The 18,452-nt window shown below is 42.1% G+C and overlaps 1 protein-coding gene across 5 annotated transcripts in view; it reads left to right on the plus strand.

Moving 5' to 3' along the window:
- Positions 1-18,452, plus strand: part of CEP112 (centrosomal protein 112) — a 210,426-nt gene that overhangs the window by 137,659 nt on the left and 54,315 nt on the right. For all 5 annotated transcript variants that reach the window (XR_013835792.1, XM_079965385.1, XM_079965387.1 and 2 more), the window contains one exon: positions 2,708-2,938. Coding sequence is in view for 4 of the 5 variants with exons in the window: in XM_079965385.1 (XP_079821511.1) it covers positions 2,708-2,938 (231 nt within the window). In the remaining variant the exon portion in view is untranslated. The remainder of the gene's footprint in view (positions 1-2,707; positions 2,939-18,452) is intronic.

Below are 18,452 nucleotides of genomic sequence, written 5' to 3' on the forward strand. Positions count from 1 at the left end.
GCAGTTCTATACACTTAAAACTGGATCTTCCCCAAGTGCAGAGAAAAACAGCAGGTTTTCAATCTAATTTTGAAGATAAAGGGGTGTGTGCAGCGAGGGGCATGGTATGTTCCCACCTAAGGTGATTTTCTTCTAGCTGATTACCCTTTGGGTATTGAAACCCAGTTGGAGGGCAGACTTTGGGGAGATGTTGTTGTTTTAAAGGATGTTTTAGTATTCCTCACTGTTTTGCTTTTTTAATAACACCACTGGCACCTGTTTTGTTTATAAGATTTCATACCCGTCCTTCACCCAGAGTGGCTGGGGAAACCCAGGCAGATGGCCGGGGTATAAATAATAAATTATTATTATTATTATTAGGACAAAACCAGATATGAACCTGCTGCCATTACCATTACTTTTAACCCCTACAGTCCCTTAAGATCTCCCCCCAAAATATAATGTGTTGTTGAGTAGCTCCGTAATATTTGTGTAAAACTGACTATTCTTAAAAATCGTTGACATTCCAATGAAATTTAGTTTTGCCATACTGTATTGAACGCAACACATTTAAAAACAGCACCTGCTATTTTGTCCTTGATTGTTGGTTGTTCTTGTCCTTGATTCTTGTCAACTACTACTCAATTATTTATTTGTTTGTTTGTTTGTTTGTTTTAATGGCAACTCAAGTGATAAGTGTTTTGACAAGTAAGCCACAGAAGGTTTAGAAACTTACATACCTGAAATGATTTAATAAAGTGAAACAACTTTTTTTCAGATTATTTGTGCTGTGCACTATGAAATACGTTAATTGCAATGGATAGCTATTTGCTGCTGCTGTTTATCTCTCATTTATGCGTGCTTGTGGTCCCCAACTGCCAAGTAACCACGTAGCTATAATGTTTGCTCCTTCTAGTCCACATTGCCAAGCTCTGTAAGCGAGGGAAGGTAAAAAGGTGCAATTATGTATGTGAATTGCATACTAAACCATTTCTTTTATCAATTGAATCTTAGTCGTTTCCGACTCTTCGTGACCCCATGGACCAGAGCACGCCAGGCACTCCTGTCTTTCTTGAGATATATAGAGACCTCTTAATAGTAGCATAGTGTAGGGGGTCACGGGGACAGTTGTCCCGAGTGCAAAATTGTTAGGGGGCACAAAATTTCAGCACCCAATGCTGCCTCAATACAGCTGTAAGCTTCCATTGCTGGGCTTGGTTGAAAACAGCTTCTCCATGCGAACCAGGAAGTGACCTCTCCAGGCAATTGAATGACTCTTCTTATCTCTGTGGCTGTGATTTCCTGGGTGACGCAAACACCATTAGGCAGCTGAATGCACATATTCCATCGGTTTCTATCCCTCACTCCCACCCTCTGCACAGCCCTGGGCACTGGCAACCCACGCTACACCACTGCCTCTTAATGTATATTGAACCAAGTGTGTTTTACGAACTACTTCTGATTGAGTGTTGATGGATATGATGATTCACACGAGTGAGTGCATGATTATAACTCTCCATCTGGAAGTTCTTCAGACTTGAATACAGTACCCACAGTCAGCAGTTCACAATCTCATCCCAAAGCAGCCTTCCTTGCCCTAAATTCTACTGGGTAGGCTTGTTTTTGAGTCCAGATGTCACTGGTTAGTATGTGGGAGAGGGCCTTCTCTGTGGTTGTGTGTAGCTTTTGTAGCTCCCTACTCTGGGAGGTTAAAGTGCTCCCCACCCTACAGTTGCAGGCACTGTACTTGCTGGATTAAATAGACCTTTGCAACTGCCCCTGAATTTTTTAAGATTATTTTTATCTGTTGCACCTTTCTCTTTTTTTACTGTTTGGTTTTTATTGTTTTTTAACTGCAAATGCAGTGGAATGGCAAGAAATATCGTATTTTTCCATCTATAAGACACCCCCTTGTATAAGACGACCCCTATTTTTGGACATTATTTTTTAGGGGGAAAACCTAGTCTTATACATGGAAAAATACAGTAAATAAACAAATGCAACTGATTGTTTTTTAAAAAAAACCTCTCCATTTCTCAGTACATGTGCGTTAATTTATTTTTAATTTGCAACAGGTGTGACTAGATACTATTTATAAACAAGTTTGTGAGTTTATGATATGCAGTATTTGTGCAATCCAAAGGCACAGATCCTTTTGTTGTTGTTTTTGGAGGCCTCAGAGTTGCTAACATTTGCTATAAGTCATTATGAGGTATAAAAATAAGAATTATTTTCTAGTAAGTGATTTTCAACATTGCATTTTCCAGTTTTCCCTCGACTCTCAGGAGTAGGCCCACAGTCTACAATCTTGAGCATGCTTTTTCCTTGGAAATAAGTCCCACTGAAATAAATGCAACTTTTCCCCTAGTGAAATGCATGGATCAGGATGCGAGAGAATCTTGTTTCCTGATTTCGTGAAATATTATGGAATATTATGCTTGTAGCAAACCTCCTTTTAATTCACGGCTTTATGGATTACAGTCTTGAATAGGGAGCTTTAATGTGAGCACAAAACATGTCTGCGTTGTGTGCCAGACTTTATATGTTGGATGTATTTTAACAGCACATATACATACCTTCATACACTCTCACTTCCCCATAATTTAGGGAAATGCTTTCACACCTATGATGTGGTAGTTCTCTACTCAAAATGGTCATCTCATGTGTTTGTTTTTAGTAGAAAAACTAAACATAAAAAGTAACTTCTACTATCATTACTATTTTAAAGATCATTTCTGATATGGAAGCCCAGATCCACACACTGCGAGAAGAGCTCATTCAAGTGAATACACAGAGAAAACAGCAGCTAGTTGAACTTAGCCTTCTTAGAGAAGAAGAAAAACAAAAAACTCTTCGGGATCATGAGACTGCCATGAACAAGCTGAAAGTTGAGTCAGAAAAGATGATTCTAGATCTGCAAAGGTCTAATGCCACAGAAATGGAGATGGCACTCGAAAAGGTAAGCACGAAAACAGTACCTGACTTTCCCATTTCTAGGAAAATGACTGTGAAACTTGCTTCCTTCCTCCCTCCCTCCCTCTCTTGCTGTGGCCAAGGGAAGTAGACAAGGGAATAGGTCAGAGGTTTTCAACCTTTCTCAGTCCATGGCTGCCTGGAACTTGGCAGGGGGTTGGACTCGATGGCCCTTGTGGTCTCTTCCAACTCTATGATTCTATGATTCTACCGTACATTTATTCTGCCGCTCCCCGTGGCCAAATGTGCTCTGAGCCTCAGAAATCCAGTTATGTCACCCCTTGCCTGCAGAGCCATCCCTTTTCAAACACCCTCCCTTGTGGAGTTTTCCCTCAGGCTCCTCTCCTCCCCCCTCTTCTTGGGAGTCCTCCGGGCAGCTGACCCAGGTCTCTAAGCCACCCACCCCACCCCAAAGAGAGGTGTCTCTTCATGCAACCCCACCAAGGGTCTGGGAAGAGGATGCCCCCAGCCCTAGCGGCCTGATGGGGACAGAGACACAAGAGGGCATCAGGGGAGGGAGAGAAGGAAAGAGGGATAGAGGCCAGTGTTGACTGTGGCACCCCTGACCATCATTTAAGGCACCCTAGGGTGCCACGGCACACTGGTTGAAAAACCTCGCACTATGGTGAACAGCAATAGAGAGACATCTCCTTCAATAGGTGGTGACTTCAGCAAAGTGAATGTATTTGTAATAAGGGGGATCCTGCTGAGGGAGTCTGTCAGATGGCAAGGGTGGCTGCTCACGAGTAACCAGGCAGGACTCTGACCTGTCTTTTACAGGTTTTATTTAGGTGCAAACTATTTACAGTGCAAAACCCCAAAGTTCATGTCTGCCTCAGTCACTAGCAGAATCCGGGAGTGCCTGTTTCCTGGCCCTCCTCCAGCATAAAGGCCTCGTTACACCCAGGCTCTTCCTTCCCTCTTTGCACTTTAGACTTCTGCGCAGGTTGGGCGATGGAAGGGGCATGCTTCCCCCCTGGCCGGCTTTGCCAGAAGTGGTGCTGAGGCTCCCACCAGCATCCTCTGGTCCTTTCACCTCTTCCCCACTGGAGGTGGGGTTTTCCTCATCACCGGAAGAGGAACTGCTTCGCATGATTTTCGGAGGCTCCCTGTAACACAACTACCCCTCTGTTTCCCGTCCCTGTTCTGATGGCAGTTCCTGACAGAGTCATACCCAGGGGTTCCCTAAAACTAAGTGCCAGCGTTGTGGACAGATGTATATGTGTATGCCTGCAGTGTACACATTATATACATTATTATAATGCCCAACATCTCACCATATGAATAGGGTCATTTTGAGCACTTTAAATTGCACAAAATTCTTAATGTAAATTAAGAAAGCCTATTGAACTTGACATTTTGATCTCGTTTGTTTTGATTTTACTTTATTCTTTTGGGAGTGAGGGCATTGGCCACTGCTGTGGCAGATTCTCTGGTGCTGCTTTGACTTTATCTTGAATCCCTGATATTTATGGCCCTAATAAAAATGATACATTTTTTGTGGCTCAGTGTTAAAACTGCGTTGGAACTTCTCAAAATGCTTATCTCCATTGGTCAACATTCAGGTGTTTAAATGTTTTAGCGTGTATTAAAACACAATCTGCAATTTATTACAGGATGAAATGTAGCAACCAAATGGGGCAATTTGCATATAGAGTTGGAACAGCCTTTGTGAAACTGACATTTCATTTACCTGCATCAGGTTCTTGGTCTATAATTTTAAACAGCATTCTAAGGATTACGTTGGAAATCTGCCAGCCTGAAACCATTAAAGGCTGTGATCAACAATTCAGAATCTTTTTTGAATTTAAAGAAAGCTGCACTTGGCATAATTATTTAAAGCCAAGGTCAGAGAAAGTATTTAAACCTTTGAAATTCATAATTAAAGGATTAATATTAACTCATGAAGACATTGTCATTTTTGCTTAAAAGTTGAATTTGAATCTCAGTTCTTTTCTTTTCTTTGATCTTTATATATTTAAAGCATAGCAAAAGGAAAAGTTAACTTCTCTCCAAATTAAAGTTGCATTGCTTCATTGCTGTGATATATTGTCAACTTCTTTAAAAATGGCTGACTTTAATAATAATAAATACAACCAAAATAATTTCTGGTGTCAGCTGAAAAAGATGTATTTGCTAGTATTTGCAGGATAGGGATCAAAGTTAAATCCTTCTAAGCCCATACAACAAGTAGACACTTTAAAGGTGCTGACCTTTAAAGCCCTAAATGACCTTGGCTCTGTATACAGTAGTGCCTCGCAAAACGAAATTAATCCGTTCCATGAGGCTCTTCGTATAGCGGTTTTTTCGTCTTGCGAAGCAAGCCCATTGACAGCTTAGCAGATTAGCGCTATTAGCGGTTTAGCGGCTTTTAGCGGATCAGCTGATAAGCGGCTTAGGGCTTAGGAAAAGGGGGGGGGGAGGGAAGAAACCCTGCAGGAACTCGCAAGACATTTTCGTCTTGCGAAGCAAGCCCATAGGGAAATTTGTTTTGCGAAGCGCCTCCAAAACGGTAAACCCTTTCGTCTAGCGGGTTTTCTGTCTTGCGAGGCGTTTGTCTTGCGGGGCACCACTGTACCTGAAGAAGTGTCTCTACACTCATTGTGCAGCTGCAACACTGAGGTCCAGTTCTGAGGGCCTTCTGGCATTTCACTCACTGTGAGAAGTGAAGTTACAGAGAACCAGGCAGAGGGCCTTCTCAATAGTGGCGCCCGCCCTGTGGAATGCTAAGGAGATAAAGAACTACACAACTTTTAGAAGACATCTGAAGGCAGCCCTGTATCAGGATGTTTTTAATGTTTGATGTTTTGCTATCTTTTTAATATTCTGTTGGAAGCTGTCCAGAGTGGCTGGGGCAACCCAGTTAGATGGGTGGCATATAAGTAAATAATAATAACAACTACTACTACTACTACTACCAGAATGGAATAATTTCGGGTTTCGGGGTCTCGCATGTGCAAAAGTGCTAAATCGCGCAGAAGCGCCGAATCGCAACCCACGCATGCACAGACGCTGGTTGCGAGCGTGCATCCCGCACGGATCACATTCGCAACCTGAGCGTCCACTGTACCAGTTTAGGATTGAAATTTCTTAATGTTTCATAAAGGTGCAGAATATCCAAATATCCACCAGATATGAACTTCTGCTGTGAAATAAATAGTGGATAAGAACAAACATAAAAACAAGGATCACAGATAACCCTACATAAGGTTGAATAATATCTTAAGACGGGTATGGGAATTAGATTGGAAGCGATTAACCAAACTGGATCCTGATTAGCTTAGCAAATGTGCTAGCAATTTTATTGCTGCACCATAGCAAATGAACATTTCTGCACAAAACAACCTCAGCAAGATTGAAGGAAATGTATTTGAAACTAGTACAAAAATGGCACCTAGCACCGATTTAAATAGGGAAAAAAGTACAAAAATTGCTTAGCTAGATTAGATGCTGGGGGGGGGGGGCTGTTTATCCATGTGTGGTTGGAACTGTGAGAGGGCACCCAAGTTCTGGAAGAAGCCCTTTCAAGAGACAGCTGGATTAAATATTGCAGAAAAGTCCAGAACTGGCTTTATTGGATCTGTCCAAAGGGGAAAACCCAATCTTACTGTGTAATAATTTGATTGGATATTTTTTAGTAATGGCAACACTGTTGATAGCCAGATGCTAGAAAGAAGCCAACGACTTAATATACAAAAATAGTGCTATGTGATGTGGAAAGTAGCACTTAACGGAAAAACTAAGGCAAAGACTACAATTTGAAGGGGTCAGAGGAAAAAAAGAGACATTTGTGGTGGACTGGTGCCTGGTGCAATATATGAATGCAACCTCAAAAGAGAGACAAATACCAGTCTTATTCTGTAATTTGTGGTCACAATAACATCAATGGACATCTTTGCATTGTGTGCAGTTTCATGTCATCCCAAAGGACTCAACAAAGGATATAATTCCATATCCATAATTTCACTTGTTGCATTGGTCACTGGTTTGGGTGAGGGGGTTACTTTGAATTATGAATTATGATCTTTCTTTCAGCTTTTTATTTCATGTAATGTTAGAAAAGCAAATATGTATATATATCAACCATCCTACACTTTAAAAAAATATACAGACTGGGTATTGTATTTTGTCTGACTTCTTCAGAACACAAAAAAAATATTTAATGAGCTTGGTTATTAGATTTATGTCATGCAATATCTAAACATATTTAATACAATTAGATTAAGATAGAATTAATTTGTTTCTTCTCTTCAAATATATATATTGGCATCTGATAGGCAGTCATTCTAGTTCTACTAAATTATAATATATATTGTTTTGACAAATCAATATGCTGGAGGTAGGTCCTACTGGAGCTCAGATTGCACTAACAATTATTGTTGAAGTGGGGTGGGAGCAAGGACTTTGCATTACGTTGCTGCTGATATCTCCTTGGATATTTTGCAGCTGTGGGGCGGCGGTTCAAATGGAAAGCAAGTGACAATGGAAAGGTCACTTCCTTCCCTCTTGCACCTTCTCGGGAACAAATCTCTCTTCCCCACAGTGGAGAAGGTGCTGTTAGAGCTTTGTTACACATACAGCTGCCGTGTAATGTGTAGTTTGCCTTTCTGTCTCACAGATGTTACGGGTTGTGTCAACAGAACCTTTGGGGTAAACATTAGTTAGCCAGGTGTAATACAATGAAAAAAGCTCATGTGGATTTGTGAGTTTGCTGGACATTAGTAAAAGAAAGAGATCAGCTGTAGTTTTAAGTGGGTGCAGATGTGATTTTTGGCGAAATATATCTGTTAGTAACATTCGTCTTTGGAATTTACTTGGCAAAGAAAATAATCATTCAGAACGAATGACCCTAAAATATCAGTTGACATGCTAACAATACTCTAAGGAAGCAACCTTGGAACACTTCAAACATGTCATAAAACAGCTGTATTTTGAGCCATGTGCATTTTGAACCATATGTATAATATTGTGTGTGTGTGTGTGTGTGTGTGTGTGTGTGTGTATGCACGCACGCACACAGACACTTGTGCATTTTCTGTCCCTAAACACACAGTGCATGCACCTTCAAAAGGATACCACACTCAGTTCACCCTCTGGAGATGCTCACTGTCTCTTACAACACTAGAAGCTATCAAATCTGCCTGTACTGATGTTCTATTCAGTGAGAACAACTCTTGGTCACAGTAGCATGTTTGCAGCATGCTACTTCACCATAACTATGTGGTTTAAGGCCATGGTATTGCAGTTGAAGTCATATATATCTTGTTGCTGAACAATTTGCAAGAAGATGTTTTTCATTCCATTGGTTTCTGAATTTTAAATCACCTTTTAAAACCTTGCATTGTTTTTCCTTACTCTATATGGCATCTGCTTCTGTCCCATTGCTAATACTTCTATAGACAAGAATGGTATACTTGCTTGCAAGTGCATCTCTATTTAGCACATGCGGAAGGTAGCCAGGCTCGATTAAATGGCATGGATATCATGCTGACTCATGTTCTTGCACTCTGGACATCATCAGGCTGTGAAGAATGAGAGTAGCAGCTTCCCTGATCAGATTGCCAGAGTTCTGCCTTCCTTCCCCTGAAATCCCATATATAGATAGTTGACAATCTCTGCTCATCATTGTTGCCATGCTATTCTGCTAGGTCTGGAAGAATGATCAGTGCAAGCCTTTATTGTGTTGCCACATTGTTCTGTAAGAGAATTTTCAAAGTGGCCATTGCAAAAGAGGCAGGTGTACAGCGGTCAGCAAACTTTTTCAGCAGGGGGCCGGTCCACTGTCCCTCAGACCTTGTGGGGGGCCAGACTATATTTTGAAAAAAAATAATAAAGAACAAATTCCTATGCCCCACAAATAATACAGAGATGCATTTTAAATAAAAGGACACATTCTACTAATATAAAAACATGCTGATTCCCAGACCATCCGTGGGCCAGATTTAGAAGGCAATTGGGCCGGATCTGGCCCCCGGGCCTTAGTTTGCCTACCTACGGTCTACACACTGAAAACAGATCAGGTTTACATGCTAATCACAGCATTCTAGCACAAAAACCCTGCAACCCCCAATTTTAAGTCTGAAGTTGGCAGTGTAGAAACCGTACTCAGTTTTGCTCTTATCTGAAGTTTGCCTGGATTTCAACATTTCATTTCATTTTCATTATTTAATTATCTATTTTGTTTGTTTGTACCTTTTTAATGCAAATGTCCTAAGGAAAAGCAGGACATTCCAGTATCAAACCAGAAACCGGGATTGCTTCTGTATATAGGGACACTTGGAGGGTCTAAGCTATAGCTGGGAGCTAAAGCAGCTCTTTAGTACGGGACAACCCTTTTAATGTTGGAACTCCCCCCTCTCTCTCTCACCCCACAGTCCACCTCCATGTTGCCACAACTTTTTCTTTCTTTCCTAGAAATAACTGTAAATACCTGTCTTGGTAAGATTCTCCTGAGATAAAGCAGCAAGTTGTCGGCTTTTCCAAAATATCCTTATCCATTGTTTGTGTTTTGTTTTTTCTTTGCGTAGCCCCAAGCATCTATTATTTAACATGCCGTCCTTGCTTCATTGAAAAGCACACTACATCAGCATACAAATGCTAACTTGCCTGGGTTCATTACATCCTGCAGCTTAGCATATTTGTGTTTGTTTGCAAAATCCAGTATTTGAAAGCCACGTAGTCGTATATGCATTAGGAACCGTAGATCTCGCATTTGACATCTACAAAATCTCTGGCCATTATAAACCAGTTAGGTTACCGCAACACTCTTCAAGTCAGCTCGGCTTGCATGTTTCGTCCAAAATGCCGCTCGCTTTGAGGAATGTTCTTTCTTTTTACTTGTACTCGTTCTGCCTTCTTTGGCTGGATATGTTATGGTTACCAGATTTTTTTAAATGAATCTGGGGACACTTTTTTAAAAAAAAAAAACTGAGTAGCAACAAGGAGTCAGTAGTAGGGATGGTGAAGCAAAAGACCCTGGGCCCAAGCACACATGCATATTGTATAAAAGTGCAAAGCCCTTCTTTCACACCCTGTGAAACATAAATGTGCAGAGTTTTTAAAAAACTGAGCAACGGCGCACCGCCCGCCGTGACTCCTGAGCCTTCCCCAAACTCCTGCCCCCTTCTCCCTTTGTTTTGACCGATCGGGGGTGGGGGGCTCGGGAGTTGCAGGCAGGTGGCCGTTGCTGAGGAGGGGTGCAAGGCACACGGTTTCTCTGCCAGGTAAGATGTAAAGCCCTTCTTTCGCATCTTGTGAAACATAAATGCGCATAGTTTTTTAAAAAACTGGGCAACAGCCGCCCGCCTGCGACTCCCAAGCCTCCCCCAATCGGTCAAAACAAAGGAGGCAGGGGGCAGGAGATCTGTACTGCCAGACATCCCCAGTTTCCTGTTGGCAGTGGAGGCGGCGGCGGCAGTCAGCAGCCTGGAGCCAGCCTGGTAGCGCAGTTGGCTCTGGCTGGCTTCAGGAGCTGCTCGCTGCCGTGGCACCCGCCATTTTTCCTCTCTGGAAGTCCCCATGTGATGTGTTGAACACAAGACACATGGGGACTTCTGGAGAGGAAAAATGGCAGGCGCCACGGCAGCGAGCAGTTCCTTCAGCCAGCCAGAGCCAACTGCAGTACCAGGCTGCTTCTGGGCTGCTGAGGCTGCCACTGCCACGTTTCCCAGGGATAGATTTGCAAATCTGGGGACATTCTGGAGACGGAATTTGTCCGGGGACAGATTTGCAAATCGGGGGACGTCTGGTAACCCTAGGATATGTAGGATTGTTTCTCTCAATAATTCCCTTTCTCGGCAATTGAATAGTTCTAACCAGAATGTTGGATTTGTCCTGCGATGATGTTTACTTCAAAGCTATGCAACAAGGCATTGAAGTGAAAAGAAAGTGGCAGGCTTCCGGCCAACTTCCATTTCCCTGGGATTCTTGCTAGATTAGGCGGACCTTGTCTGATCCACCCAGTAAGACACTTGTTAATGCAAGAACGCATATGCAGAATCAGTTAACACAGGTTGGCAGTGGCTTGAACTATGAAGAGGTTCTGAGTGTGCATTTTTCCTTTGTAAATTTAAATTGGTGGACCACAGGGATTCTAAAGGCCAGGGAAGACTGATGTCAGGCCAGTCCTGATTTAGAGTACATGTTTCAGAAAATCGTTTTCTTCTTCCTTTGTCTCACCCTGACTTGAGAAATGTAAAAGATTTTAAGGATGGTGGGAATGGCTGCAAAACCAGGAGTTGCGTAATTTGATGCTTTTAGGCCTACACAGTCTTTTAATGTGGAAAAAAAAACCCCAAAGTGTTCCAAAATGACTTGCAGCTGCAGAACATGTCAGGGAATAAAAACCACCTTCATTAAATGGGTGAGAAAGAATTATAATTGTTTTGAAGTCTTTATGATCAGCCTGCATATGTTTCATTGTAATACGATACTAAAGTGCCTCAATTACGATTTGTATATTTTGGTGCCAGAAGGTTTTTTTCCCCTTATGCTAAATTACTAAGTTCTGTCAGCTGTTGGGCTGTCATACAGAGATACAGTAAATCACATTATATTTTGTCATGGATTACACAGAGAAATATATTTGGAAATAGAGATCAAAGTACTTTTACAATCACATTTGAGTATAGGAAGGATGTTTAACTTGTATAAAATCTGATTTAGGTGAAACTGTTGCCATTCTGGTGTGAATTTGAAATAAATTGGAGTGTGTGAGTGAGTGAGTGATTGAATTGGAGTGTCTTTGTGTGTGTAATATATATGAATGGAAGACAAATCCTGAAAACTGTTTTCTTTTTGATATTTAGTCTGGAGAAGTTAATTCTGACCTACAGCTGCAAACTGAGTACAGATAAACAATGAAATACTGAAAAACTAGAGTCTCCAAAAAGTCTTATTTATGTTTTTAATTGCATTCATGATTGAGCAATACATTCCATTCTACTTTTAATTGGGATTTTGCTGGACTTGCATATGATTAGTCATTGGTTTGGTAATGCTTTCTGGCTTTGTGAAGTTGCACTATTTTTCTTTTTTGAAGCTTTTGTTCTATTTAAAACTATTTAAAGTAATCCAGTGTAATCTTACTAAGGAACATTGATTACTTCATATCATGGATTTTGGCTGTACTTCAGAAAACAGCAGGAGATTTTGCATGACTTATCAAAGGCATTTATTAAATTATTAGAGCACACCCCCCCTTTTGTTAACATTTATATTTCATAAAGTCTTTCCCACAAAACTCAGCACTATTTTTTTGCACTAATCACACTGATTTCTTCTTAACCATTAGCATCTTTGCAGTTTGGTTTGCAATTAATTCACAGTTTCAACTTCAAAAGAAGCTCTTCCGTAGGCTTCTACAAAACGGTTTGCCTTTATTCATTTTCTTGTTACTTCTCCCCATCTCAGAATGAACCTATGTCTGGGTGCATGCAGAACACCAGCAGTTTGGAGACTGAACAGATTGGCTCAAATAAGGGTAGGGAATACACCATTGGTCCAGTATGCCAAAACCTCTCCATACACATACCTGTGGGCCAAGTTTGACAGATGGGTGAGGCTGCCCTATCATCACCTTCCATCACAATGGCATCACATGATCCACTAGCGAAAAGGGTGAGCAGTGCTTCCTGAGCACTGACCATCAGCTGATTGTCATCACAGGGGAAGACCTGTTTTTCCCATATCCAGGATAGCATTAAAATTTGGGAGTTTTGCTATTGACTTTGATAGCAGCAGGACTTACATATTTGCAAAAGTATTTCTAAACTGCCGATTCATAAAATGCCAGGGCGGGGTGAAATACCATTAAAAAATAAAAATAAGGTGACCGGCTAATCAAAAATAAAGAGCTGCAAAGGCCTGCTGGCATGAAAAGGTCTTCAAGAGACAGTTGAAAGTCAAAGCAAGGATGCCTGCCAAATCTCTGCTAGAAGAGTATTCCGCAGAATGGGGCTGGCAGTACTAAATGCCTGAGGCCAGCTAGGCCTCTGTAACACACGGGACAATTAAAACCTCACCTCTGAATGATCTCAGTGATGTAAGGGCTCGGGCAGTCCTTAAGGGTTCAAGTTTTTCAGGACTTTGTACAAGAAGAACCTTGAACCTGCCCTGGCAGTGTATGAGTGGCCAGGGCAGATGTTTTAGTAGAGTAGTTACATGCTATCTTTTGAGACCATGTCTTATCTCTGATCCTTTTTAGGATATATGGTAGAATTAGCCATTCTTGGAGTAATTTTCTTGACATGAGTCAAAACTATTCAGTGCTCCCCCCCCCCTTTTTCGTATAGGAGACTTCTGTAAGGAAGTTTTTTAATTATTATTTTTAGAATATGGACCCATTTACATTAGCCCTTTAATGTGCAGTTCTTTGCTATACATCAGAGAACTGTTGCTTCTTCCCTGGAGCAAGTCTTCCTTCTGTAGTTCCCTCCTTGCCTTTTAAAAGTATGCTTATATTTTTACTCAGCTAATTAGAGAATATTAACTCATATAGAACGATTGCCTTACCATTGTGCTTTTTAAAATATTGTTAAATTTTATTTCATCGTTTAACCGGCTGAAGCCTGTTCTTTGAAAAATGCATTGTGGAAAACATACTCAGAATGTGCTTACTGGAATTGAAGGAAGACTTTCACATATAAACTCCATAAGGAAAGAGGCCAGAGGTATTTTGGGGTGGGGTTGGGGATTAGATCATTTCTGAAAATGTGACCGAGTATTTAATTCTTTATTATTTTACTGAGTGCTACATTTGCTTGTGAAAAATCATCCCATTTAGAAACTTGATAACTAAACTACAGATCCTGCCTTTTGTATTAGTCTTCAGTCCATTTTTGTGGAGCAATTGAGTCATCACATCCATGAGAATTTACTGAGGTTCTAGAAAATCAACCTGTTCATCATTAAAAAGTTATGACTTCATGTTTAAAAAGGTAAAGGTACCCCTGCCCGTACGGGCCAGTCTTGACAGACTCTGGGGTTGTGCGCCCATCTCACTTAAGAGGCCAGGGGCCAGCGCTGTCCGCAGACACTTCCAGGTCACGTGGCCAGCGTGACATCGCTGCTCTGGCCAGAGCCAGAGCCAGAGCCAGAGCCGCACACGGAAACGCCGTTTACCTTCCCGCTGGTAAGCGGTCCCTATTTATCTACTTGCACCCGGAGGTGCTTTCGAACTGCTAGGTTGGCAGACTTATCCTTAAAATAAGGGTTAAAATGTGAGACATGTAATGCTAAGTTAAAGTCCCTTACAGGTGTACTAGCAATGCTAGTGGAATGGCTTCCATAAAGAAGATGTAGGAAGCCAGCTTGGTTCTTCTGGCTAGCTGCACAATATATTATTGCAGGCCTAATACACAACCAGTTGCACAAGCTTCCATTATTCTTGCCCTCTCACTGGCACAGCAGCCCATGCACTGGTGGTCAGATAGTGTTGAATGCAGACCAAGTAATAGGGACAACTCAGGAACATGGATTTTGGCAACTAGTGGGCAGTATGGGGTTGCCATATTTCAAAAAGTAAAATTCCTGACACCTGCAGAATTACTGAACTTTTTAAGAAACCCACCAGTTGTTTAGCTTTTGGGGGGAGCAGACCCAAATTTGGGGAAACCTACCCCCAAAATAGTGTTTTTGAACTGTTTCCACTGTTTTTCCCCATCACGTTGCCATACATCCGGGTTTTCCCTGACATTTTGCCGAGTCGGCAAAATTCCTCCCAGACACCATTTTTACAGCTAGTACCATCCATGTATAAAATACTTGGTACAATTTACAATGTATAGAATACCACTGAAGCCCAATAGAGAGGCCTCCACCTCAAAGAGCTTACGGTCTAGATGTGGGCAATGAAGAAGACAATAAAGGAAGAATGGATAGAGAGGGACAAGGATAACAAGGAAAGGAGGGGGGGACACAGACAGACAGACAGACAGACAGACATTTAGGTTTTAGGTCAGTTGCTGAATCAGTCTGCTTGGGTGTTCTGGTTGCCACTGATGTGCTCCACTGATGTGGTGTCAGGGACTGGGCAGAGGAGGAATAATAATAATAATAATAATAATAATAATAATAATAATTTTTATTTATACCCCGCCCTCCCCAGCCAAGGCCGGGCTCAGGGAGGCTAACAAGCAATAATAAAAACAAATTAAATGAATAAAATTTAAAAACAAGATTAAAATACAACATTAAAATATTGAAACATTAAAATATTAAAATGCAGCCTCATCACAGGAGGAGAAAGGACAAAGAAAAAAGAAAGAGGGGGAGGGAATCAAATTGGTTCCAAGCCAAAGGCCAGGCAGAACAACTCTATCTTACAGGCCCTGTGGAAAGAAATCAGATCCTGCAGGGCCCTGGTCTCATGAGGCAGAGCGTTCCACCAGGCTGGAGCCAGTGTTGAAAAGGCCCTGGCTCCGGTTGAAGCTAATCTAACTTCCTTAGGGCCCAGGACCACTAGGGTGTTGCTATTTATGGACCTTGAGGCTCTCCATGGGGCATACCGGGAGAGGCGGTCCCGTAGGTACGAATGTCCTGGACCGTGAAGGGCTTTAAAGGTCAAAACCAGCACCTTAAATCTGACCCTGTACTCCACCGGGAGCCAGTGCAGCTGGAAAAGCACTGGGTGAATATGCTCCCATGGCAGAGACCCTGTGAGGAGCCTCGCTGCTGCATTCTGCACCCGCTGGAGTTTCTGGGACAGCTTCAAGGGCAGCCCCGCATAGAGCGAATTACACTAGTCAAGCCTGGAGGTGACTGTCGCATGGATCACTGTGGCCAGGTCGGAGACCGCCTCCCCCTTCTGAACCTTCCAGGGAAGAGGAAGAGAAACACAGTATAGATTTACAACAGGGGTTTGAGGAAGGTAGCAGCTCAGAGGCAGATGAAGGGAAAGGTTGGGAAATCATAGGAGAGTCAGAGCAAAACCTGGCTGACATGTCATTAGAAAGCATTCCAGGGGACACACACACACACACACACAGAGAGAGAGAGAGAGAGAGAGAGAGAGAGAGAGAGAAAACCTGGTGAGCCTTGAAAGTAGAAGAGTAAAGAGCTCAAAGACAGAGGGCACGTAGCACCACCCTTAGAAGTGACGAATGAGGAAGTGGGAGAGACAGGGGGTGGAGATTCACTAGGGCAAGGCCATTATCCAAGAGGCTGTGTTCTATAGCCTCTGTCTATAATTACTGAATAATAATTAAAATAGGATGGTAAGAATCCTTCCCTTGTCTTTATACTTTCCTGGGCCACCATCCAGGAGCCGCTGACAGCCTCCTAACATGTGGACACTACATACATACATCTCTATCAAATCAAGTATGAGAGAGGGCTTCATCGGTAGAGACCTTGATCTAGTGCTGCCCCCCTGATTCATGGGTATTTTGTCATCATGTTGACTGCCCTTATTTGGATGTTGGTGAGTGCAGACAAGAGTGGTTTATGGACCAGGTTGAGAGCTGTTATTCACAAGTGCCTCTGGAGAAGATTTGTTCTGAAATGTGCTGGGCCAAACAAACCTTTTTCTGTACACCTTAAGGCCTCCATTTTTTCTTTCAGTGCCTTCTCGGTTGTTTTCCCCCTTCTCATTGTGTATGGACCAGAAATGATTGACTAAAGTGCATTCTGGTGAGTTAAACAAGCCTACCTTATGGTTTGAAGTGGGCTTGTTTGCTCACTTGAGAGCCTTTTAAACCAAAATCTCTGGTTCATATTTGCCAGGGTTCATCAAAAAATGAAATGAAATGTTTCAGAAGTTCTTCTGCCAGCCATGGGGAAGGAGGAGAGGTGTGCAAGCATTTCAGCATTATGTGTCGGTCAGCCCAATATTTTCCTTCCCTTGATTTCTCTGCCTGAGGTTGAATAGTACCAGGACAGGAAGGGAGAACAGTGGTACCTTTTCATTTCTGTGTGAGATGCCTGCTGATATTCTTGTGACATCTTCTAGATTGATGTCAGTGCATTACCTCTGGTTGGACTTGTACCTGAGGCTACCTTTCTAGATGCTTTGCCAAACTGCTTTCCAAAGTTTCAATGGATTGCAAAGATGATTCATTTATCAGTGAGTCGCAACTAGAAATATTTATTAAAGATTTGTTTTAGCAATGTCTTGTATGTTAAATGAGAATTGGGAAACTCAGTTGCTCATGTTTCCTGTTGCTTCAGACATTGTGCTTGTTTTAAATAACTTAGGTCTTCCGTCAATCAATACTTATTGGCTATTGATAACACTTAGGTAAGGAACAGTGTTTGCCTCTCCTTCAAAACGCATGAGATAATAGCATGCCATATGCCCTACAGTAACTGGGCAATACAGGGTGAGCTAAGGACATAATCATAAACACAGAGATTTGATGCCTATGTGGACTTCAGAGCTATAATACTTTAGAGAGACAGCTGCTCTTGCAAACTATGAGCCATTATGTTTTTGCCAAAACCAAACCCATTTGTCATTTCCGTTCTCCTCGTGGCTGCTCATCAAGGTATTTAGGAATGAAAACTTTCACTTAGGCAGCAGCCAGCTGCAGAGCTCATTCATTCAGGGAAACCACAACCCAGTGTTTATGATGTCAGAACTGATCACTGTATAAGCAATTGTTTGTAGTGTCACAAACACTGGCCCACAGCTCTGCTGAGTGAGTCAGACAAGAGGAAAGGAATGCTTCAAAAGTTCTCTTTACAAGACAAATATCTGTTAATCATCACTTTTGATCTGCTTAAGGAAGTTTAACATGGTTTTACCAGCAAGTAGTGTGTTTTCTGAAGAGTAGAGCTGGTGTTAAATTGTAGTGTATCTGTTAAGATATTACTGAAAAGAAAGCAGATAATACAACCTTCATTAGCACAGTATGAAGGCCTTAAACGATAGCACTGTACATCCTTTTGATCCAATTCCAGCTAACTGTTATCATTCAGGCTTTGGCTGAACATGGTGCAGCTTACAATATGGATATAATTAGTACAGAATGCTGACATATAAACGAACTGCATACCTGTAGCAGCTTTTCATCACTGGTAGAACGACAAGTGCATCAATTACACATCTCCCCACAACACTGGCACCCCTGCTTAAACACTTGCCCCTGTATTTAACTCATGAAACTTGATTTTAAAATGTTCAGACCTTATTGATGTCAATAGAATGTTCTTCCAAGGAAGCATGGGTATTACCAGAGCCTAATTGGAAAAAAATAGGGACGCAGGTGGCGCTGTGGGTTAAACCACAGAGCCTAGGGCTTGCCGATCAGAAGGTCAGCGGTTCGAATCCCCGCAACGGGGTGAGCTCCCGTTGCTCGGTCCCTGCTCCTGCCAACCTAGCAGTTCGAAAGCATGTCAAAGTGCAAGTAGATAAATAGGTACCGCTCCTGCAGGAAGGTAAACAGCGTTTCCGTGCGCTGCTCTGGTTTGCTAGAAGCGGCTTAGTCATGCTGGCCACATGACCCGGAAGCTGTACGCCGGCTCCCTCGGCCAATAAAGCAAGATGAGCACCGCAACCCCAG

Source organism: Podarcis cretensis, assembly GCF_951804945.1.
Source record: "Podarcis cretensis genome assembly, chromosome: 2".
NCBI classification, from domain to species: Eukaryota; Metazoa; Chordata; class Lepidosauria; order Squamata; family Lacertidae; genus Podarcis; species Podarcis cretensis.